Source organism: Phoxinus phoxinus (assembly GCF_949152265.1).
Source record: "Phoxinus phoxinus genome assembly, chromosome: 13".
NCBI classification, from domain to species: Eukaryota; Metazoa; Chordata; class Actinopteri; order Cypriniformes; family Leuciscidae; genus Phoxinus; species Phoxinus phoxinus.
The window spans coordinates 8,751,537-8,777,131 of NC_136888.1; the positions used below are offsets into that span (position 1 = coordinate 8,751,537).

General features: G+C 40.0%; 2 protein-coding genes across 8 annotated transcripts in view; one reads left to right on the forward strand and one right to left on the reverse strand.

Moving 5' to 3' along the window:
- Positions 1 to 25,595, reverse strand: part of kif6 (kinesin family member 6) — a 165,564-nt gene that overhangs the window by 121,529 nt on the left and 18,440 nt on the right. The window lies entirely within an intron of this gene.
- Positions 14,850 to 19,159, forward strand: LOC307009488 (uncharacterized protein; the record flags this gene model as incomplete). The annotated part of the gene is made up of 4 exons (XM_079633280.1): positions 14,850 to 15,480; positions 16,192 to 16,389; positions 16,465 to 19,035; positions 19,131 to 19,159. 4 exons carry the CDS (start codon positions 14,850 to 14,852, stop codon positions 19,157 to 19,159), a joined length of 3,429 nt encoding a protein of 1,142 aa, XP_079489406.1.

Consider the following 25,595-nt stretch of genomic DNA (forward strand, 5'->3'; position numbering starts at 1 on the left):
TTCTTGTCATATATTGTTGAGTGCCAAAAAAGATTCCGAGGATCTTCAACCCCTCTGTGTTCCAGCGGCACTGCTGCGGAAGATGAGGTGGGACTTCTTCCTGCCACTGACCACAAAGTAATGCTTCTGTTTTGTTCCAGTTTACCTTTGCTGAAGATGCTTTCTGAAACCAGTCCAGACACTTGTTCAATTGAAGAATATCTTCTTGAGATCTTATTATGACCGTAACATCATCAGCGTAGGCAATAAGCCTTACTGTAGTGGTTTCGGATATATTGGGATTGAGAACTGAAATACCTTGTAGCTTTTCTCTTAGAACTCTTAATAAAGGTTCGATGGATATTGCATATAAGAGTCCCGAGAGGCTGCATCCTTGTCTTACACCTCTACGCACAGGAAAAGTTCTTGTTAATGTCCCGTTTATCTTCAGCATACTAAACACATCTGTGTAAAGTAGCTTGATCCATGAGATGAACTGTTCTCCAAATCCAAAGGATGACAAGGCATTAAAAAGGTATTCGTGGTCGACTCTGTCGAATGCCTTTTCCTGGTCGAGTGATAGCAGGCCCACGTCAAGTCCATAAATCTCTGTGAAATGCAATAAATCTCGTACAAGAAAAAGGTTATCAAAAATAGAACGTGTTGGAATACAATAAGACTGGTCCTTATAAATGATTGAAGCCATAACATTTTTCAAGCGGTTTGTTAATGCCTTTGAAAGTATTTTATAATCTATCCCTAAAAGGGAGATAGGGCGCCAGTTCTTTACAAGTCCTAGATCTCCTTTCTTCGGCAATAGCGTAATTACTGCTCTTCTGCAGCTGAGAGGAAGAATTCTTGATTTCTCACATTCAAGAAACACAGCATGTAGATCTGGTCCAATCAATGACCACAAAGCCTTGTAGAACTCGGAGGTCAGTCCGTCCAGTCCCGGAGACCGTCCCGCAGACTGCTGTTTAGCAGCCTCACTCAGCTCTTCGAGTGAAAGTGGCTTTTCTAGTTGTGTCTTCTCATTTTCGTTCAGCTTTGGAGTTCCAGTAAGAAACAAGTCTGTTGCTTCAGAATCACAAGGTTCAGCACTATACAGTTCTTCATAAAAACACAAAACTTGTGAAGTAATTTCTCTCTTATCTGTTGTCTCTCTTCCATCAGACAATTTAAGATGATTAATTGACTTCCTTTCTCGAACCTTTTTCTCCAGAGAAAAAAAGAAAGATGTTGAAGAGTCCATGCTGTTAAGCTGAGTGAATCTTTTTTGTACTATTGTCCCTTGATCTCTTTCTTCGTGCAAGTTTTTCAGGAGGAAATTATATTGTTCAAGCAAATCCACACTTGTTCCACCGCTTTCACTTATGGAACTATTCGATCTCATAATTTCTTGTTCCAGCAGTTCGATTTTCTTCTGAATTTCTTTTGTATTATTTCTTACATACTGCTGGCAAAAAGACTGAATGTGGATTTTACCAATGTCCCACCACTGACTTAGGGATTTAAACTCTGTCTTTCTCTCTCTCCAAGCTCTCCAAAAGAAAGCGAATAAATGTACAAACGTACAATCTCGCAACAAAAGGTTATTAAAATGCCAATAAGATTTAAAAGTAGTACTCGATGTTGTAATTGTAACAGAGACATAGAAATGGTCAGAAATTGGTGTAGGAACAATTTTACTATCAAAAATTGCTCCTCTCCGACATTTCTGAACATATATTCTGTCTAGTCTAGCAACCGATATCTTATTGGAGTTCACTTTTAACCATGTGTACTGCCTAATTTTGGGGAAAGATTCTCTCCACACATCTACAAGAGAATAAAAAGTTATTACTTTCTTAAGAGCATCGGCGGAGTTAGGATGCGGTTCGTCATGATTCCGATCGACTGCATGATCAAGTGTACAATTAAAATCTCCAGCCACAATAATCAAGTTATCACGAGGAATACTAATCATAGCATCCTGTAATTTCTTAAAGAATAAAACTCGTTCGTACCCAACATTAGGAGCATATACATTAATAAAAGAAAAAGACAAACCTTGCAAAATAATATCTACCCGCTGCATTCTCCCAGGAATAATTTCTATCATATTGGAAGCATTACCCTGAACGCCTTCCGATATGAGAACAGCAACTCCAGCACTTACACTGGAACCATGGCTGAGAAAACCCTGTCCTTTCCATTCGCTCAGCCATTCTGCCTGGTTAGATGCATCTGTGTGTGTTTCTTGCAAAAATATCACACTTGACTTTTTAAAAGCCAAAAATTTGAAAAGTGCACTTCTCTTTTCTTTATTACGACACCCATTTACGTTTAAAGATCCAGTATTTATGGATGTCATAATATCTTAATGCAGCAGGTGATATCTACACAAGGCTGTCTCCTTCCAAACTCTTAGCGGCTACTCTTTTCCATATCTTGATGAATCATCTTCTTTACTTTGGTCATTATTTTTTTAAGACGATACCGTTTTTGTCTACTAAACTCCTCAACTGTTGTATTTATCATCACCTCTCTACAAGACACTAAAAATCTTCTCAAATCTGGAAAAAACATATCAAATTGTGGATTCCGTACACCTTTAGTTTCGTCAAGGAAGGCACTAATCTCTTTTGTAGAATAAACTTTTGTTTCACAGCCACTCAATTCTGATGTGCCTGTTTGAGAATTAATGTCTCCCATTTCGAAAAAACTCCCTTCACTCTCACATTCATCATCTGACTCACTATCAGACCTGGCGACACTAGAGCCGGCTGTAAACGACTGACTACAGTTTGCATTTACTTCATCTGATTTATCATCATTTTTGTCATTAGTTTCTACATACTCCATCACTACATCTTCCTCTCTGTCTTTAGACTGAGAAGGTAGACTTATTTGTTGTGCTTCTGTACTTTCATTTTCTTTGTCCACAGCTTTAGCACATGCAGCGCCATCTACTGGCTGGTCATCTCCAGTGTTTACATTATTTATCTCTACAGTTCTCTCAACAGCTTCATCTCTTACTTCTTGAACGGCAGTTTTACTCTCTTGAACAGCTGCATTATTTTCTTGAACGGGAGTTTTATTCTCTTTAACAACTGCATTGTTTTCTTGAATGGTATTTTTTTTCCCCTTGAACGGCTGTATTATTTTCTAGTAGGCCTACCGCAGTTTTATTCCCCTGAACGGTCGCATTCTTTTCCTGAACGGCCGCATTATTCTCCTGAACATTGTTTTTGGGAGTTGTTTGTGAACCTGCCGAAATGTTTACGCTCTCTTGTTTGGGACATGTCTGTTTCTGATGTCCATGTTCACCACACGAAAAACACCGCATATAATCTGAAGTGATAAAGATTGTATAATCTTTACCCTCTACTGCTATTTTTAGCACCAGATTAAGCGGCTCATTTTGCGCATTTGGAATCATGTACGTGAAACGTCGGAAAGACATGACATGTTTAAAGTTTGGATTTTTAAGACCCAAAGGAATCATCTTGATCGGAGCAGTTAATGTTCCGTACCTTTCAAGAATTTCTTTCAAAGTTGCTTCTTTTATGAACGGTGGTACATTTGAAAGTACAACTTTCTTGGAAGGATTTGATAAAGGCAGTACCGGTAAAAAAGTATCATTCACAACAAGTCCTTTCACTAACAGTTCATCAACCATTGAAACTTCTCTAAGAAAAATAACGAGTGCTCTGTTCATTCTTGAGGCAGATTTAATGTTTAAACCACCGACCTGTTCGCTGATCGCTATCAGTACGTCCTCAATTGACATAGAATCGTCCGGTGTACACTTGCAACCATGGTCGAGGGTCAACCGTGAGAAATCGCTTCCCAGCTCCATACCCGCGCGCGATTTTGCGCTGACCGTAGTCAGCGCTCCGAAGTTAAACAGACAATTTTACAAGGCAATTTATAATATTAAGAAGAAAAGAAAAAACAGAGAACGCCGCAGAACAACAACGTGCTCTGATCCAAACACTCTCGCCGCTACCCACAATCCTCAGAGAGAGAGAGAGAGAGAGAGAGAGAGAGAGACGTTTAACCACTTTTATTTTTCTATCATGTTATTAAATGATCATCATTTTTAGAATATTGTCTTTGAAGAGAGAGAGAGAGGGGCTCAAAACCATTAATTTATAACAAATATTAAAAATGCTATTTTACATTATTTGTTCAGGGAGAAAAAAAAGAAAAAGAAACCCCCCCCCCCCCAGAAAACATCTAGAATAAATAAATAAATAAACAAATAAAGAAAAAAATTAAAATAAAATAAGCTTAAATATACAAGTGCAAACAGTCATCATCAATATCACAAATACACTGATTCACAGCCCATCTATGTTTAAACTTCTCCATGTTATTTACAAGTTTATGATATGTGAACTCAATTTTAATTCGAGATTTTACTAGTCCTTTTAAAATGGACACAATATCATCTGACCCAGCCCCGTTCAAACGATATTTTCTTGATAGCCAAATTGCCAGTTTGGCTTTTCCAAAAAGAAAATTAATTAACACATGCACTTCCCTCTTCCTTCTACTGTATTTTGGACCATAAAAAAAAAAAAAAACTGGTGTAAAGATCTCTCCTAATTTATGAGACCACTCTTCCAAAATACAAAGAACTAAACACTTTAAAAACAAATGAAAAACTGTCTCCTGTTCCCCACAGAAAGGACATCCCTCCCCTACCTGTGGATCAAGGTGTGCTATGTGCCTGTTTGTAGCTATTATCCCGTGTACTATTCTCCACTGCAGGTCTCCAGACCTCTTCTCAGTGGGCGGTTTGTACAGGGCCCTCCAGCTGGCTTTAGGGGAGGCGCCTGGCCCAAAAAACTCTTGCCATTTAGACTCGCTAACAGTCTCTAGTGCTTTAAGATGCCATGATTTCACACACATAGTGTATATGTCCGTCTTATCAGCATTGCAAAGGTACTTTGGCTGATGAGTCTTAAAGAACAGCAGACAACCTTCTTTCTCTTGCCATGTACCATTCCATTCAGGAAAACTACATTGATCAGTCTCTTTTTCAAAACTTTCCATTGCCAGTTTGTAATCCTGAGGCAGGGTCTCAATTATCTTAGTCAGCACATTCTTTATCAGTCTGATAGATTTAATTCTCAATTTTTCAGCTAAATTCTCTGGGTTAATCCATTCTTTATTGACTCGTAGATGTCCAATCTTTAAGATGTTTGCTGCCCACATGGCTTTTCTCAGAGTATCCGATTTAAGAACATCCACATCCAGAGCAGAGTTAAAGAAAAGCGGCTCTTCATTCAGCCTCAAGTTCTGATTGTCACTTCCATCCCGTGAGATCTTAAAAAGTGCCCATGATTTAAAGAGTGATCTGTAAAAGAGACTCAGTCCAGACAAATCCAGTTTGTTAAAATCCATCAGAAACAGGTGACGGTCTAGTCCCATGTTTCCTACTCTTCTCAGGAGAGCACATGCGATCTCAGCCCAGCTTACGTCCACACCATATATTAATCTCCTTGCTGTCTGGATTCGAAAAGCCTTTAGTCTCGATTTGATGTCAATCAGCCCCTGGCCTCCTTCTTGCCTTGGTAAGTATAGCACAGCAGCCTTCAGCCAATGCTGTCCCGACCAGAAGAAGTCTACTATCCGCTGCTGTATTTCTTTCACCAGCTTTTCAGGGGGTTCTAGTATCATCATTTTGTGCCACAATGAAGAAGCAACCAGATTATTACATACCAGAACCCTCCCCCTATAGGACAGCTGGGGTAGCAACCAGTTCCAGCGAGACAACCTGGCACACACTTTCTCCACAAGGCCCTCACAATTTGTATTCTTATACTCTATTCCTATAAAAAACCCTAAATACTTAAAACCTGTTCTCCCCCACTGTAACCCACCAGGAAGTAGGCCTATTGGACCTTTAGAAACCCTTCCACACCACAAAGCATCACTTTTGCTCCAATTGACTACAGCGGACGAGGCTTTACAATAACACTCTAAAGCAGCAGCAATAACAATAATAATAACAACTTTATAGCAACTTTATAGCACCTTTAAAAACACAGGTTAGCAAAGTAATTCACAAAATAATTAATCAGAGACACAAATGCCATAAAACCGTAAGAGGTGGACCGCCCAATACAAGAACCCAACAACAAATCCAGAGCAGGAGAACTAAAATGAAGTGCAGGATGCAGTTAAAATAAAATAAAAAGGGGCAGACATGACAAAAATAAATAAAATCAGATACAATACGATAAGAAAAAGATGCATGTTAAAAAATGCACCAGAGATAAGCAGGAATGTTTTTCCATAGGCTATAGTACTTGTTTTCATCCGTGCCATTATGCGCATGCACACACACCCACATACACATACACATACATACACCCACACCCACACACACAAACAATAATCCGCAACGATAGAGGGAGAAAGATCTACATGCGCGCATGCACAAGCCGGGGGTATTATCCATATTATTAGGGATATTAATAGTATTAATTATTAATTAATTATTAATATAATTATTATTATAGGTAGATCTGACTATATATACCTACATCCAAAAAAAAAGGGGAATGATATTGCATGCGCTTCATGAGGCACACGCGCGCGGTCTCTTGCTCTCTCTCCCTCTCTGCCGTGCACGCGCTACGTGGTTTGGAGCACAGTCTATGTCTCGCGGGCGCGCTCGCTCTAGATTCCGGGAGATTTTAACTAATTCGCGGGCATCAGTGAGCCACTATCAATATGCGGGAGACTCCCGGGAGACTTGGGATGTCTGCATTTCTATACTCAAATGGTGGGAGAGGCGGCGCTGTCCTATAACGTTAGTTGTCACGCTGACATAACAGTGCGTAGAATTTGCCTATAATGTAAATGACTTGTTATTTTATTCGAGCTTTCTATCTATTTGCTAAAAAAATAGGGTGAAATAGGCATTCATTAGTAGTAGGCTAAATAGCAGCATGTTGAAATGATGTGCCAAAATGCGTTTTCTATTAGGCTACGGTCTGATACACAACATGGAAAAATGTTACACTCCATTAATATTATTTTCTGTACGCTTGATATAGAGCCGGTCAAGTCTAGCTGCACTAATCCTGTTTGCAGGAGTGATGAGAAAGTTAGTAGATTGTGTTCACTCAATGGCTGGCTGTCTGGGTGGTGTCCGCAGAATAATATAGAATTCATAGACAATTGGAAAAGTTTTTGGGGCAAACCTGACCTGTTAAAAAGAGATGGTATTCATCCCTCCTGGGATGGTGCTGCTCTTCTCTCTAGTAATTTGGCTCATAGTCTTAGAGATAAAACATGACAATCTGGGGCTCAGGTCAGGAAGCAGACAGACTGGCTTAACCGACCGTCTGCTAGCGGCCTCACGTCACCAAGGTCAGATAAATCCCATCACATAGAGACTCTTTCACCTAGATATCATCATATAGAGACTGTGTCTGTTCCCCGAACTTGGAAATCCAAAAACCGTTCAAACCCATCTAAGGTTAAAAATGTAATTGATGTTCAACAAATAAAAAACAGATATAATACGGATGAGCAAATGATAAAGCTTGGGTTGCTGAATATTCGATCTCTTACTTCAAAAGCGCTAATAGTTAATGATATGATTACAGATTATAACCTAGATGTGCTGTTTAATCGTTTAACGATTACATTGCTTTAAATGAGTCAAACCCACAAGATTACGGTTATAAACATGAACCTCGTCTGAAACGCAAAGGAGGAGGTGTTGCTGTAATTTATAGTAATATTTTCAAAACCACTAAGAAATCTAGTTGTAAATATAATTCTTTTGAAGTGTTGGTGCTTAATGTAAAAATATCTAGTGTAAACGATAAATCACGTTTGAAAATTCTGCTGGCTACTGTATACAGGCCACCAGGGTACCATACAGACTTTATCAAAGAATTTGATGACTTTCTATCAGAATTAGTATTGGCTGCAGATAAAGTACTAATTGTTGGTGACTTTAATATACACATAGATAATGAAAAAGATGCATTGGGATTGGCATTTAAAGACATTATAAACTCAATTGGAGTTAGACAACACGTGTCAGGACCTACTCATTGTCGTAATCATACTCTAGATCTAATACTATCACATGGAATAGATGTTGATGCCGTTGAAATACTGCAGCAGAGCGATGACATCTCAGATCACTATCTAGTCTCGAGTAAATTACATTTAGCCAAGGCTGCAAAGCCGACTCCGTGTTATAAATATGTTAGACCGATCACTTCTACCACTAAAGATTGCTTTATCAATAATCTTCCTAATCAGTTTCATCATCTCAACATCCTGGATAGCTTAGAAGAACTTGATATTGCAACAGAAACTTTTAACTCTCTCTTTTCCAGCACTTTAGACACAGTTGCTCCGCTGCGCTTAAAGAAGATTAAAGAACATAGTCCAACGCCGTGGCACAACGAGCACACTCAGGCCCTTAAGAGAGCAGCCAGAAAAATGGAGCGCAACTGGAAGAAAACAAAACTAGAGGTGTTTCGGATTTCATGGAAGGAGAGCTCGATTGCTTACAGAGAGGCTTTAAAAGCTGCTAGATCTGCTTATTTTTCAACCCTATTAGAAGAAAATAAACATAATTCTAGGTATTTATTTGAAACAGTGGCTAAACTAACGAAAAAGAAAGCTTCAAGTTTCCAAGCAACACAGCAGTAATGACTTTATGAACTTCTTCACTTATAAGATCGATAATATCAGGGACAAAATTATAACTATGCAACCGTCTAATACAGTATCGCATCAGGAAGTGCATTGTAGTCTCCCTGAGGGAAAATTTGATTCATTCATTGCTATAGGAGAGGAAGAATTTTGCAAACTCGTCAAATCATCTAAATCGACAACGTGCATGTTAGACCCTATACCAACTAAGCTGCTGAAAGAGATGCTTCCAGATGTCATAGATCCTCTTCTTAATATCATTAATTCATCTTTGTCTCTAGGATACGTACCAAAAACCTTTAAGCTAGCTATGATTAAACCGCTTGTTAAAAAACAGCAACTTGATCCTACAAAACTAGTCAATTACAGGCCGATCTCTAATCTGCCATTTCTGTCAAAGATATTAGAAAAAGCAGTATCCTCACAACTGTGTTCCTTTCTTGAAAGAAATGATATCTGCGAGGATTTTCAGTCCGGATTTAGACCGTACCATAGTACCGAGACAACTCTCGTTAGAGTCACAAATGATTTGCTCTTATCATCCGATCGTGGTTGTATCTCTATATTAGTATTACTTGATCTTAGTGCTGCATTTGACACCATTGACCACAACATCCTTTTAAATAGACTCGAACATTATGTTGGCATTAGTGGAATTGCACTAGCATGGTTTAAATCATACTTATCTGACCGTTATCAGTTTGTAGCAGTAAATTAAGAGATGTCTTATCAATCACAAGTTCAGTATGGCGTACCACAAGGCTCAGTACTAGGACCGCTGCTGTTCACTCTGTATATGCTACCATTAGGAGATATCATTAGGAAACATGGAATTAGCTTTCACTGTTATGCCGACGATACTCAGCTGTATATTTCTTCAAAACCTAACGAAACCTACCAATTCACAAAATTAACGGAATGCATAGCTGATATAAAAAATTGGATGACTATTAATTTCCTACTACTAAATTCAGAAAAAACAGAGATTCTAATTATTGGACAAAAAACTTCCACACGTAATAACCTAGAGTACTGTCTAACACTTGATGGCTGCTCTGTTAAGTCTTCGCCGTCGGTTAGGAACCTGGGTGTGCTCTTTGATACCAATCTTTCATTTGAAAGTCATGTGTCTAGTATCTGTAAAACCGCTTTCTTCCATCTTAAAAATATATCTAAATTACGTCATATGCTCTCAATGAATAATGCAGAACAATTAGTTCATGCGTTTATGACCTCAAGGCTAGATTATTGTAATGCTCTACTGGGTGGTTGCCCTGCACGCTTAATAAACAAACTACAGCTAGTTCAAAACGCAGCAGCTCGAGTTCTTACTAGAACCAGGAAGTATGACCATATTAGCCCCGTTCTGTCAACACTGCATTGGCTGCCTATTAAACATCGTATAAATTTTAAAATATTGCTGATCACTTACAAAGCACTAAATGGTTTAGCTCCGCAGTACTTGAGCGAACTCTTAACGCATTATAGTCCTTCACGTCTACTGCGATCTCAAAATTCCGGCCAGTTAATAATACCTAGAATATCAAAATCGACTGCTGGCAGTAGATCCTTTTCCTACTTAGCACCAAAACTTTGGAACAGTCTTCCTACCATTGTCCGGGAAGCAGACACACTCTGTCAGTTCAAATCTAGACTAAAAACACATCTCTTCGGCCTAGCATACACATAACACATTATAGACTTATATAATTCAATGTTAGGCTGCATAGTTTAGAACAGCCGGGACCGGGAACACTTCCCGTAAATCCTGATGTACTTGGTACATCATAAGAAGGATGGCGTCTACGCTAATATTAGTCTCTCTGTCTATCCCGAGGTTTACCAGGCCGTATCCAGATCTGATGAAGGACCAGCGCCAGGACACGACGACGCCGCTGACCTGAAGTGTCAACCAGTCTCTCCTCCTCTCCACTCCGACTTCAACCAACCGGTACTGGACAAATACTCTGATTCATTCTGAACTTCATACACTGTTCACTCATTGGCCAGAGGAGAACTGGCCCCCGACTGAGCCTGGGTTCTCCCAAGGTTTTTTTTCTCCATTCTGTCACCTGATGGAGTTTTGGTTCCTTGCCTCTGTTGCCTTGCCTTCTGGCTTGCTTAGTTGGGGACATTTAATATTCAACAATATTAGAGATCTGCCTTAAAGGTGGACGATGATAAAATTGTTTTTTGTATTATTTTCATGTTATCACTGTAAAGCTGCTTTGATACAATCTGTATTGTAAAAAGCGCTATATAAATAAAGGTGACTTGACTTGAGTAGACTCCCTTGTGAAACTCTTGTCCATGTACAGTATATTGTTTTGCAACATAATTTTTTCTCTCCACACATCTATAAAATCATGTTGAACAATAATACGTTAAGAAAGAAGCTGATACAGAATCTGGTTCCTCATTATTTCGGTCTAAAAGAAAATTAAGAGTACAGTTCCAATCACCACCGACAACTATAAATTCATCCAGGGTAAAACTTTTTAAAATATTTCCCAACTTTCTGAATAACAAAGTTCTTTCTGTGCCTCTATTTGGAGCATAAATATTTATGAAAACAAATACTTGACTATGAATTTCAGCTTTCACAATCAAAAGACGTCCTTTCTCCAATTCTATTTTTGATAAAATATTAACATCAAGATTAGCGGAGAATAGGATAGCTACTCCAGCACTGATATTTGTGCAATGGCTTAAACAATTTTTCCCTTCCCACTACAAATTCAACTCAGATTCATTATTTGAGTCACTATGCGTTTCTTGTAAACATATTACATTATTGTCTTTAAAGGGATACTCCACTTTTTTTGGAAATAGGCTCATTTTACAACTCCCCCAGAGTTAAACAGTTGAGTTTTACCGTTTTCGAATCCATTCAGCCGAACTCCGGTTCTGACGGTACCACTTTTAGCATAGCTTAGCATAGATCATTGATTCTGATGGGACCATTAGCATTTCTTTCCAAACGACCAACGAGTTTCAATATTTTTCCTATTTAAAACTTGACTCTTCTGTAGTTAAACCGTGTACTAAGATCGACGGAAAATGAAACGTTGCGATTTTCCAAGCCTATATGGCTAGGAACTACTCTCATCCCGGTAAGAATCAAGGAACTGTGTGGCCGTACCATGGGTGCAGCAGGCGTAATGATATGACGAAGCACCTGAAAATAGTCCCCAGCTCGGTAACTTCCAACATGACCGGGACTAAGTTTGTGTAGTTTTTAGGTGGCAAATTAGGTTTCCTGTGCGATTAGCCATGGTTCTGTGCGTAGTAAAGGGCTGTGATAGTAAGGCGAAGGTATATTCTACCGTAATGTTACACCGAATACCAACGAACAAAAAGAAACTAAAAAATCAATGGTTGACTGCTCTGAACATTGATCTAAAAACGCCGATAGAATCTATCAAAAAATGGCGTGTTTGCTGAAAGCATTTTGGACCAGATGACTATAAAGAAAACACGGACAGTAACGTTACGGTACAGCGTCTAAAGGATACAGCCATCCCAACAATCTTCAATGTACAGACAGGTCCAAGTGCATCATCATCATCACCCATGGCTGTAAGTAGCCTACCAGTGATGCGCGGGTCAATGTATAAACAACCCGCACCCGACCGACGTTTTCAACTAACCCGCCCGCAACTCGGACCGCAAAATAAATAAATAAAATATTGTACCCGACCCGCGTTTTTTTAAAAAGTAACTTAGCTAGTAAATGCTCATCGTAGCGTCATGGGCCATAGACGGAGGGGTGCACATTTTTCTGAATGCTGTATGATATCGCCTAGTGTTTTTTAATAAAGGCTTGATTTATTAATTTATTTCGTTTCATTTTCTTAACAATTAAGATGCTGCATGTGTTTATCTAGTCTAATCGAAGTGTGCGTCTCTCCCCGGACTTTCCCAACAAAAACCCCGCCCCCTCTCAGCAAATACATAAAACTGACATTACTGAGCTATATGCGTTTAAAAGTAGCCTATTAAAATGGCACAATGGCATTGCTCAGTTCAACGCGTTGGGAAATCGGGCATTTTGTCCAGCGTCAGCTTTTATTCAAAAGTTAATAACGCGCTCAACATTAAAAAGGTAAATAAGGATTTCCCACTGTCATCTCTGACTGAGCTCGTGCGTCATCCTCGCGCAGTTATTCACCCAATAAAGTGTACACCTATGTATTTCATAGAACATTGAGTCTAGTACTATATAAATTACAAAGGTTTAATTGGCATCTTTATTTCAAACGACCCGACCGGCCGCGACCCGAATATCATTAAAAATATTTTTGGATGACTCGTAACCGCGGGTAACCACAGGCACCCGCTAATTTTGGATCAACCCGCGCATCACTGGAAGTACTGAATAACAATTTTACTTTTTGTAAAAGCACTGCCGTTGTTATCTTCCTGTGAAATGCAATCAGTGAGTGCTATAGGTTTCCTCGATCATTCGTCTTGTACAGTATAACGTTAGTAGTTTTGTTGTAGAGTTCTGGTGAGGTAGCGTATAACCCTTGTATGGTGTTCGGGTCTGTTTAGATGTTATCTAAATCGTCTCTCACAAATGTCTCCATGCTACAAGGCACGCTCGTCCCTGTGCAAGCAGGTTGTCACGTTGGTTTGTTGACGGCAAGTGCTTCGTCATATCATTACGCTGCTGCACCCATGGTACGGCCGCACAGTTCTTTGATTCTTACGCCGGAATGAGAGTAGTTCCTAGCCATATAGGCTTGGAAAATCGCAACTTTTCATTTTCCGTCGATCTTAGTACACCATAAACTGTCCTGTGTTTCTACTGGTGTTGATGGTGATGGTGATGATGGGGTCTGATGTTGACATTTCTGGCTCTAAATAAAAATGAAAACAGCAATTAATAACTGTTAGAAATATCTGTTTTATATATCCCTGCATGCTCTCAGAACTGCATATATGCAGCAGCATTCCTTTATGTTAATGTAATGGTCAACATCTGTTATGCATTAAGCTGGCCCCCTCTGTTCAAGTGGAGAAGCTGGTTTGAGGGTCTCCACTCTTTTGCATTGGAGGGTCCCGTTCGGATACACATGTCTTTGTGGAGCTTTGACAGGAAACTGACCATATTTAGGATGTGTTATATAACTATGCTATATGATGTAATGTATGGTTTTATTGGTTGAAGGGGTAATACTCCCCTTATACTCCTTCTATATATTGTGCTAAGCCATTGTCTGAGTTTAGAGAATCTTCTCTCCGCCAGCGCTGGACGAATTGTTTATTCATTTGCCTGAATAAAGACAGAGACTGGGGGGACACTTTTGTTGGAGTCAATTCATTTCTAACAACTTGGGGGCTTGTTCCGGGATATCTCCAGATGGTAGGAATTTAAATTTTTTCTAAAGAGAAGGTTGATTCTTACTATCTGTTGAGAAAATATTTTTGATAATTATAGTGCCGTGATTTTTGCCATATTTGGTAAACTCAGGTATCCTCGTGTTTTTAATTAAACACGGGAAGAACGCAAAAAGAGATTTGATCTCCTCTTTTTGGTTACCTCGTAATCATTACGGGATGGCTATCCTCGCATTCTGAATAAATGTGGGAAGAGCGTGTAGGGAAATTGATCACTTTCCTCCGTTTGGTGAAATCCCTACGACGGGGACGTAAGAAGAAAATAGATTTGGAGCTGAGACTTTTTTTCTCTCTCTCGCAAAGCCTATTTCAATGTGAAGTCTCTGTCTTTTGGGCTATGAATGAATAATACTTTTAATTTTTTTTCTCTCTTTTCTCTGTCTCTTTATCTCTCTCCTTTTTGTCTAATGTACTAACACAATTAATCTGCAAAATCCAGATTTGTTTTCTTTGTTTTCTATTTGGCTATTTTGAAAGTTGTTTTAGTTTAATTGATTTAGAAGAGAAATCTTTGTGTGTTAACAATGGGGAATAAAATTAGTCCACCATTATTCGATGAATCGCCAAAAGATTTTATGATTAGAAATAATCAAGCGTTCTTCACAGAACCATATTTGTCAAATTTAGTGGGTTGGACGGCTGGCAAGTCACAATTGTCTCCGTTCCCCAGTGAGGGTTCATTTAAAGATGACGATTTGCGCGCAGCAAAAGATATGGTCTGTGGAAATTGGGGAGATCCAAATTGGGATTACGAATATATGAAACATTCTTATAAAATTTGGAATGACATGAAATCATATTGGAACCGTGGTCCAGCCAGGAATATTGAAGGAAAACTTTCTGCTTCTCCGGCTGCACGGTGTGAGACAGAGCAGATTGTCTCGTCCGCTGTGCACCCGGCTAAGCGAGAGGAAAAAAAGGCAGAACAGCCTTCTGTGACTATGCCGCTCCCTCCCCAATACGAGAGCATACAGACTGCTGCAGTCTCTAAACCTGTAAAGAATAAGTTGTATCCAGATTTAAAGACGGCGACTGCTTTTCCCTTCGTGGAAACATCAGATGGATTTAAAGTCCACGCTCTTAACATCACCGAAGTGATGGCAATTTGCAAAGAATTACCAGACCCTGCTCGATCTCCGCATCACTATGTGTCGGTATTGAAACGTTTAACAGCATACAGTCAATTGACTGGTCGAGATTACCGCTTCATTCTGACTAAAACTTTGCCTGCCGAAATTACAGAAGAGGAGCTAATTGACGGAGTGGAACTGTTAAACCCGCAAAATGACGCACCGCCTGCTCGCAACATTGTGATAAAAGATTCAGAACCGATTGATTTGTCTAGACCTTATCGCGAATTGAGATTGGTAGATGATGAAGATGATGAATTCTTCAATGAATGGGCGTGGGCCAGTCCGGGTAAGCTCAAACTTTTTTTCAAACAATTAACTGCATTTTTGCTGAAGTTGTCGTCTGCTAAACAAGACATTTCACATGCAGCTAATACTAAACAAAGAGCTGGCGAGAGTCCAGTTGCTTTCTTTAATCGATTTAAGCGTGCCTGGATCGAAGAGTCTGCCATTCCTGTTGATGACGATAATTGTCTGTTGTTTGTGAACACGTTCCTAAATAACATGCACAATGAAACTGCACAATTGATTAGAATTACAACAACGAACATTTCTAATATGAATATAGATGATCTGGGTAGGAGACTTCGGGAACTTTCCTCTGCCGGAGCTTTTGATTCCTCCAGAGGAAAACTTCCAGCAATGCTTCAGGTTAACGCCGTTCAAAACCGTCCGTTAGCGAATAATAAAAACCCTATAAAGTGTTATTGCTGTGGCCGTTCTGGGCACATCGCCAGGTTCTGTAGGAGCAAAGCTGAGATGCAGCAGCCTAATAGGAACCAGATGTTCCGGCGCTCGGATGGCTATGGGCCAAAAGCCCCCACCTTGCGCTCTTCTGGCCAGCAGTTTGCCACAGAATGGATGAAACAATGACGCTATCCACAGATCACCGAGCCTGAGTTCTCAATGATTTCCATGAGTTATCCTAACAGAACAAATGTTTTGCCATTTATTGAATTAAACGTTGATCATAAACCATATGTCTTTTTGATCGATTCAGGTGCTTCTATATCTTCAATCTCATCTGTTAGGTACTCGGGCTCCATCACGGGGAAGAAAATCAACTCTGTGGGAATCGATAACGTCCCCGTGAAATGTGAAATGACACCAACTTTGCCGGTTACTTCTAATGACATACCGTCATTGTTCAAAATGCATGATTTTGCAATAATTCCAAATTCTCCTTTTTGCCTGCTAGGTAGAGATCTGATGCATAAATTGGGTATTACACTTGAATTTGACGCTGATTCTCTGACTCTTATGTTTCCTGCAGCCTTTTCCATTTTGACTGACACAGGAAGTGCTCTCCTCAACGATCTGCCTGCAACTGTGCTGACACAGGAAATACCTGATGTTAATCCCAAATTGTGGGCGGGACACAAGGATGACGTAGGCCTCATTGATGTACCACCTTACAAGGCCAATTTGACAACGAATAGGCCTGTGTTTCAAAAGCAATATCCGCTTTCAAAGGAAAAAGAGGAGGGAATTAAACCCCTCATTGATCAATTACTGGCTCAAGGCATTCTGGTCCGCACTCATTCACCTTATAACACACCAATTAATCCAATCAGGAAGGCAAATGGTTCTTGGCGTTTAACGCAAGACCTGAGAAAAATTAATGATTTGATAAAACCACTTGCTCCTATTGTGCCAGATGTACAAACTATAATTAATTCTATCCCTTCGGAGCATACATTCTTTTCTGTCATTGATTTAAGCTCCGCCTTTTTCAGTGTTCCTGTTGATCGTGAGGCTCAGCCACTGTTTGCATTTTGTTTTCAGAATTGTCAATACATGTGGACGAGATTGCCTCAGGGGTTAAAGGACGCGCCAGCCGTTTTTTCCGCGATCGTGCACGCGACTCTGAAAGATGCCAAGCTACCTCCTGACACCTGTCTTCTCCTGTACGCTGACGATATATTAGTCACTGGTGCCTCGGAGGACATGTGTGCTGCTGCCTCCACAATTGTCTGCAACATTCTAGCTGAGGCTGGTTTCAAGGCATCTAAAGAGAAACTCCAGTGGGTGAAAAGAAAAGTCACCTACCTGGGCCATGAACTGTCACAAGGCAAAGTCTGTCTGTCTGCGGACAGGGTCAAAGACATTGCTGCCTTCAAGCATCCATCGACACGGAAGCAAATGCAAAGCTTTCTGGGACTGGTCAATTACTGTCGAGGATGGGTGCCTAATTGCTCCATGTATGACAAAATCCTGCGAGAAGCTACGCTGGGTGATAAAGAGGACATTACATGGACAACTGAGATGGATCAAGCATTCAGACATTTGAAATCCTCCCTTTTGAGGCCTCCTGCCCTTGGCCTCCCATGCTACACAAAAGACTTCCATCTGTACGTGCACGAGGGTGGGGGAACGGCCGCCGCAATCCTGGCCCAAGACCATGGGGGTACATTTCGTCCTATAGCTTATCTATCTAAAACCCTTGATTCTGTGGCTAAGGGACTCCCTGCCTGTTTGCGTGCAGTGGCTGCGACTGCGATCATGGTACAGGACGCTGAAAGGGTTGTTTTATCACATCCACTCACAGTACACACTTCTCATCAGGTGGGAGCCATTATGCATAACATTTCAACTCAACACATGACTGCCCAACGCCGCTCAGGCTATGAGGCTATATTGTTAGCTACTGCTAATTTAACTTTGAAAGTAACTTCTGTTATTCATGGCCCTACTGTACATTTGCACAGGTTGCTGACACAGGGTGAATTTCAGAGTGACGACCACGACTGCCTGTCCAGAATCCAAACCTCGACTGCCTGCAGGCCAGATGTGTCTACATCTGTCCTGGAGGAGGGGAGACATTGGTACATCGATGGATCCTGCTTCAAGCCAAATGACAATTTATACTTGTGTGGTTACGCTATTGTTGAATTACCTGATCGTGTAATCGAGGCGTATTCTTTGCCATACAAATCAGCACAAGTAGCAGAGTTGATAGCTTTAACGAGAGCTTGTCAATTGACAAAAGGTCAGTGCATCAATATATACACTGACTCCAAATATGCGTACGGCGTAGTCCATGATTTTGCTAAATTATGGGAGGAAAGAAACTTCAAAACCTCCGATGGAAAACCAATTTCACACCATAATATTGTTTCCGAGCTCATTAGTGCAGCACAGCAACCATCGAAACTTGCTGTCATTAAAGTAGCTGGTCACGCAACCGGTGAATCGAATGAGGCTAGAGGAAACAGATTGGCAGATGAAGTAGCGAAATGGGCCGCAAAAGATGTAATACTTAGTCCGCATGTAAAAGAAGAAAGCACCGTAGTGCCGATGATGAATTCATCACTGATCAATGATTTGGACATTAAAGTACTACAAGCTAATCCTACACAAGCTGATTTGACGCATTGGGCTGCCAATGAAGTAAAACCAGATCAATCTGGCATTTTACGAGATAAACAAGGTAGAATCGCACTACCAGCATCCGCCGTTGTAATGCTGTGCAGACATTATCACGGTGTATCACATGTGTCAAAAGAAAAAGTGATACAAAATTTGAATCAATCATACTGCATAGCAAATGTTCGAAGGAATACTTTGTTGATATTGGATGCTTGTCTGGTGTGCGCACAAACAAACAGGCACAAGGCAACCAGACATGACGCTCTTCCGCATCCTGAACTTCCTTTCCAATACTTGCAGATCGATTTTACACACATGCCACCATGTGGGAATCACAAATACTTGCTCGTGATTATTGATCGATTTACTAAGTGGCCTGAAGCTTTTCCGTGCGGTAAAGAAAATGCGCAGACGGTAGTAAAGGTTCTTGCAAAAGAAATTATACCGCGATTCGGCATTCCATCCGTTATAGCAAGTGATAATGGAACTCCGTTTGCATCAAAAGTCACACAATTACTAGCCAAAGAGCTTAATATTAATTGGCACTTCCATATTCCCTACGCTCCGCAGTCTTCGGGCAACATAGAGAGGACCCATAAAACGATAAAAGAACGTCTTAATAAGGCGTGTCTAGATACGGGTCGAAATTGGGTTGATTTGTTGCCGGCCGTATTAACAGAAATAAGGATGTCCCCATCAGCAACCACAAAAATGTCTCCATTTGAAATTCTTATGGGTAGACCTTTCCCGACCCCTTGGGTCAGAGGTCGCGCTGGCAATCTTTCCACAGGTGACACGGAGGTGATCATCGCGGATTACGTGGATTCCCTAGTTAGAACTTTGAATGGCATAAATGGTGATGTTTCTCTCTCTCTCCCTCTTCCATCAGAAAAGCCGACTCATCCTTTCGTTCCAGGACAACCAGTGTTGATCAGGTGTCTGAAACCCACGAAACTCGGGGAACCAAATTATCTGGGGCCTGCCACGGTGATTGCTGTGACGAGGACCGGTGTGCTGACTGATTTCCAGCCGCAGTGGATCCATGCTAGCAGAGTGAAGGCAGCTCCATCCCTGGGGAACGCATAAGCCTATGCAGAGTGGACATCCAGCACTGAGCGGAAGGACCAAGAAACGTGGAAGAAGACGAGGAAAAGAAATTGCTAATTAAGAATCAGCAATAATTATCATTGAATCCAGTCAGCCATGCCTGCAAAATTGATCTTGTACCTGTTCGTGCTGATAAATGTACTTATACACACACAAGCCCTTATTAGCAGTGGTAATGAAACTTGGCTGAAGTACGAAGAAGAGCCACATGCGTTTGCAACTAATATGTGGTGGAGATTAGCTAACTTCACTGCTAAAGCCGGAGGAAAAAAAGGTGACTGTTATGTGTGCACAAAAATGCCACAAAGTGCTTCTGGACCACACGTAAGTGTTAGATCACCAACAACGAATGAAGAATTGGAATGTCCTTTATTCGTTAGTATAACTGGATTGATTGCACCCAAAAACTCATCTGCAGTATGGAGTTGTGGTGGTAACAGGACAATGACTGTTGCAGTACAAGTACATGTTAAAGTGGCAACTGTAGGTTCAATTCCTGACTCATTGATATGTCTTGAAAGAAGAGTAGGAACTATGAAAATGGGTTTAATTCCTGAGAGTAAATGTAATCGAACATATTATCATTGTGAAATACGAAACAAACCCTGTTGTATGAGTTGTATTTCGGGAAAAGGACAATTTAACTCGGAAGAATGTATGAAACAATCTCCTGCCCCTCTATCCACTATGACTGCTTATGGATGGGCAACTCCCGAAGTTCAAGAACTGTAAAGTGTTAATGCTTTGAAAGAAATGTTTGAAGGATGTTCATTGTATAAGAATAAGCATGCAGAAACTGATATGATATGATAATTCTCTTATATGATAATTCTCTATCAAAGGGGCCATTGTTAGAAATATCTGTTTTATATATCCCTGCATGCTCTCAGAACTGCATATATGCAGCAGCATTCCTTTATGTTAATGTAATGGTCAACATCTGTTATGCATTAAGCTGGCCCCCTCTGTTCAAGTGGAGAAGCTGGTTTGAGGGTCTCCACTCTTTTGCATTGGAGGGTCCCGTTCGGATACACATGTCTTTGTGGAGCTTTGACAGGAAACTGACCATATTTAGGATGTGTTATATAACTATGCTATATGATGTAATGTATGGTTTTATTGGTTGAAGGGGTAATACTCCCCTTATACTCCTTCTATATATTGTGCTAAGCCATTGTCTGAGTTTAGAGAATCTTCTCTCCGCCAGCGCTGGACGAATTGTTTATTCATTTGCCTGAATAAAGACAGAGACTGGGGGGACACTTTTGTTGGAGTCAATTCATTTCTAACAATAACAAATCCTAAACTGATGGCATATGAAGTATATATTACATGATTCAGATTACATAACATAACACAGACTGAAACTGCTATTAATGTGTCACTATATGTAGGCTGTACTCTGTCTGTATCTAGCCTATCAGTCAATGTGTTGTGTAAATTGAAATGTAAGCCTAAATAGCCTATAACTAATCAAATCGCACTATGTCACTATATCACCAAAAATCCGCTGTCTCAAAATCAAACTCCTCTCACACAAACCCACGAGGGATTTTTTACCAACTTACCAAATCGACTAAGTTCTTTGCTAATTTCTTCATTAGAAATGAAAGGAGGCACGTTTGAGATCGTCACTTTAGTAGCAGGTGCGCACAACGGCGTTACCTGCACCAAAGTATCGAACACAACAATTCCGTTTTCAACAAGCCTGTTCACTAGATTTTCCTCTTTCAGAAAAACCACGACGGCCTTGTTCATTCTAGAGGCCGAGACAATTTTTCCATGTCCTACCATTTCTCCCATTGCTAGTAGAACATCTTCTACCGTAAACACTTGATCCGAAGCAACTCTACATCCATTCTTGATTGAGAAACCAGATGTTTTGTCCAGAAGTTTTGAAACATTATATTTATTCATAAAAATAAATCATGAGAACATGAACTTCATCACTGCAGGAATTGTAAAATCTTTTTTCTTATTAACTGAAGTAGCCTAACGCAATATTTTTACTCTAATAGCTTATCTTTCCCCACACATATGAACTGTGATCATGCCATAACGTTAACTTTACATCGCGATGCTGAGCTACAGTGAAATGATAGAAAAGACATTATCTGTGATAGCAATTCGCCTCATTCGCGCAAACTGGAGTAGAATGAGGCTCGCGTCTACAAAACATAATGCACACAAACGTGTCGCTGCTTGATATACAACCACTGATAAACGCTAAACACCGCGCCGCGAGACCTCTAGATGCGCATAAATGCAACAATGTCTTTACATTGAAATCACTCCCGCCAGACGCTCAAAGATGAGTGAGTAATCATTTTAAAATAAAATTGACTTTAATCAAACCACGGATCCGTGATAAGTTTTGTGATCCGTCTCGCCACTATGTAGTAGCACTATGATCACTTTGAGGGGAGGATAAATTTATCCCCACCGGGGATAAAAAAAGAATTAAGCAGAGGCAGGGATACATTGACCAGAAAGGGGGAAATCCCACGCATTTTACGTTCTATTTTTGACTTTTTTGGCGACAATGTTTTCTTCTCCTGTGGCTTGGCATATGTATGGTCCATAATAACAGTCTTTTAAACTTTCCAGACTTTTAAACTTGCCGGTGCAGTTTCAAGCGCCTCTCACTGCTGGTTTCAAGCACTGCAGTTTCAAGCACCTGTGTTTCTGCTGGTTTCGGCTGGCTCTGAACGAAAACGCGTTGTGGAAACGCGTTGGCTCAGTACTTTTTGTCCCTCTCTGCTATTATAGTTTTGCAAGATGGCGGAACTACATGGAAGCCTCCGTGGACCTACCCGTCCCATGTATATAAAGATAATAAATTCTTCATTTATAAGGATAAGTCAGATAATTGGCCGAGGTATTAGTACACCATTGAGGACATATTTATGAATAAAAATATTGATTTTAGATAATAAAATACCTAAAAAGATACTTAGTGTCCCTTTAAAGATATAAAATTGATAACGAAAAAGAAAAAAACACCCACCATAAAGAAAAAGAAAACGGGAAAATTGAAACTAATTCAAGCGCACCGCTCTCACACGAATGCCGCACTCTCGCTTCCCAGCATGCAACACACACGAGAGAGAGAGAGAGAGAGAGAGAGAGAGAGAGAGAGAGAGAGAGAGAGAGTAGAGGGTAGACTTTAACAAAAAAAAGAGCAACTAATCGAATAGATCTAGTGCCTAAAAATTCAGCTACTTTTATAGCATTGTCCAATTTCTCTCCAGCTATATGTCCAGCAATTGCCTTAAAATAATCACTTTTGATTATTTAAGCTTAAAACCACAATTTAAAAAACTGTTATTGTCATTTACATCCAACCGGGCCCCAAGAATTAAAGGTTCCTCCAGAAGCCAGTAAAGTAAGTCCATTTTTAAAGGGTTTAGTAGAAACAGATGTTTGTTTAGTCCGAGACCTCCAAAGTTTTGCAAAACAATATGGGCCATTGCCCTCCAGCTGACATCCGATGCACCGTCTAAAAGTCTCTGCAGAAACTGCAAACGAAAAGCGGCAGTTCTGCTCTGTAAATGAATCAGTCCTTGTCCTCCTTCTTCTTTCGGTAGATAAAGAACACTCTGTCGAATCCAGTGTAGTTTATCCCCAAAAAAATCTACAAGAATCGCTTGTATTTTCATCAGCAGTTGAGGAGGAGGATCAATACACGCCAACTTATGCCACAGTGAAGACGCAACCAGGTTGTTGATAACAAGAATGTGTCCTCTATATGACATTTTAGGGAGCAGCCACTTCCATTTTTACAAACGTCCTTTAATTTTTTCAACAACTCCTTCCCAATTATTTTGTTGAGTCGTGTCATCACGTAAAAAAACTCCCAAATATTTTAAACCACCTTTACCCTAGGGATGGCTGACGTGAAACACTCGTTCCGAAGCTTTGCGAGATCCCGAAGCGCAGATGTTTCGAAACACTGATCCGAAGCGTGATTCAAAACACCCATGTCACGTGACTATGGCCAAACGAAGCCTCGAAGTGTTTCACAAGTGTTTCATCAGGTGTGATCCGCCGAATCAGCGTTTGATTGACACGGGCGGGAACAGACCATACAATCGGACATCTGTATAAAAGTCAAGTCAACGCATAATGACCTCGTGGGTTTGTGTGAGAGGAGTTTGATTTTGAGACAGCGGATTTTTGGTGATATAGTGACATAGTGCGATTTGATTAGTTATAGGCTATTTAGGCTTACATTTCAATTTACACAACACATTGACTGATAGGCTAGAGACAGACAGAGTACAGCCTACATATAGTGACACATTAATAGCAGTTTCAGTCTGTGTTATGTTATGTAATCTGAATCATGTAATATATACTTCATATGCCATCAGTTTAGGATTTGTTATTAATTGCTGTTTTCATTTTTATTCAGAGCCAGAAATTTCAACATCAGACCCCATCATCACCATCACCATCAACACCAGTAGAAACACAGGACAGTTTATGGGAACTTTCTGATACTCGTATCCATCATACCCAGATGATACACAATGCTACAGCTGATGCCACAGTGGAAGTGAAAAAATACATCAACGATACGGATTTGCCCAGAACTCATGATCCACTAATTCACAGCAGAGAAATTAATATTTTTGAATAAAAATCTCTAAAAATTAGGCTCGATTTATTTTATTAATATTAATTTTGCAGGACCAAAATAACAGCTTACAATATAAAGCTTCACATATTAGAAAAATACAATAATAAAAAAACAACACATTTTTTTATGGCAGATCAACACCTGCAAGTGACCACTAGGTGTCACCGTTGAGACGGGTGTCGGATTGATTCGAAGCCTCGAAACAATATGGCCCATTTGGTTCAACTGTTTCATTGCTTCACGAAGCCTCGATCTGCCCAACACTACTTTACCCCAGACCAAACCTTCAGGTATTTTTGGTTTACCATCTTTCCATTTACCAACCAAAAGTGTTTCACATTTCTTCCAATTCACTTTTGCCAAAGATACTGTCAGGATTCCATTACCATCTCCCTCCACTCATTCCCTCACTCCGCCCACTCAGTCATTCACACGCTCATTGTCACCTGATTACTAATCACCGTCACCTGGACCTCATTATCAGTTCACCCTTATATACCTGCTACAAACATTCAGTCATTGTCTGAGAGAGGTTTACAAAACTTTATTTAAAACAATACTTCATAATCTTCAACAATTCACATTATATATATGCAAATAGAATAACAAAAAAATCAATAAAAAAATTACATTTCCAAAACCAGATGTCCATCAGAAACAACACACAAAACATCATTAACACACCACAGATCATTAAAACCAATCTCATTATTTACCAGACTATAGTATGCAAATTCTATCTTTAGTCTACCAGCTACAAATTTCGTAAACATCACTTCAACATTGATACTATTAAGCTGTAGTCCTTGATTTTTCCTGGTTTACATATTGCCAATTTCGCAGTTCCTATTAAATAATTTAACAGACACATCTTCTTTCTTTAAAAAAAATTATAGCCTATTTCACACCCCCTATAAAAACTTCCATTGAGAATTCTTCACCAAAAGCTTGAAACAATCTATTAAGAACATCAAAAAGACCTTCCAATCTTCTACATTTTAAAAACAAATGTTCTAAATTCTCTTCCTCCCCACAAAAGCTACACCCCACCCCTACTGCTGCTGGGTTCAGGTGCGCCACATGTTTGTCTGTGGCTATTGCACCATGAAGAATTCTCCATTGAAGATCCGCTGTTCTTTTCTTGACTGGAGGTTTACAGAGTTCTCCATCTATCTCTTACAAGAAATTCTGGCTTCAACAAGACTGGCCACCTTGAGATCTTTTGTCCTCGGAGTGAAACTTGATGCAAAACTTTAACTGCAGTGTTATATATGGCTTTCTTTGAT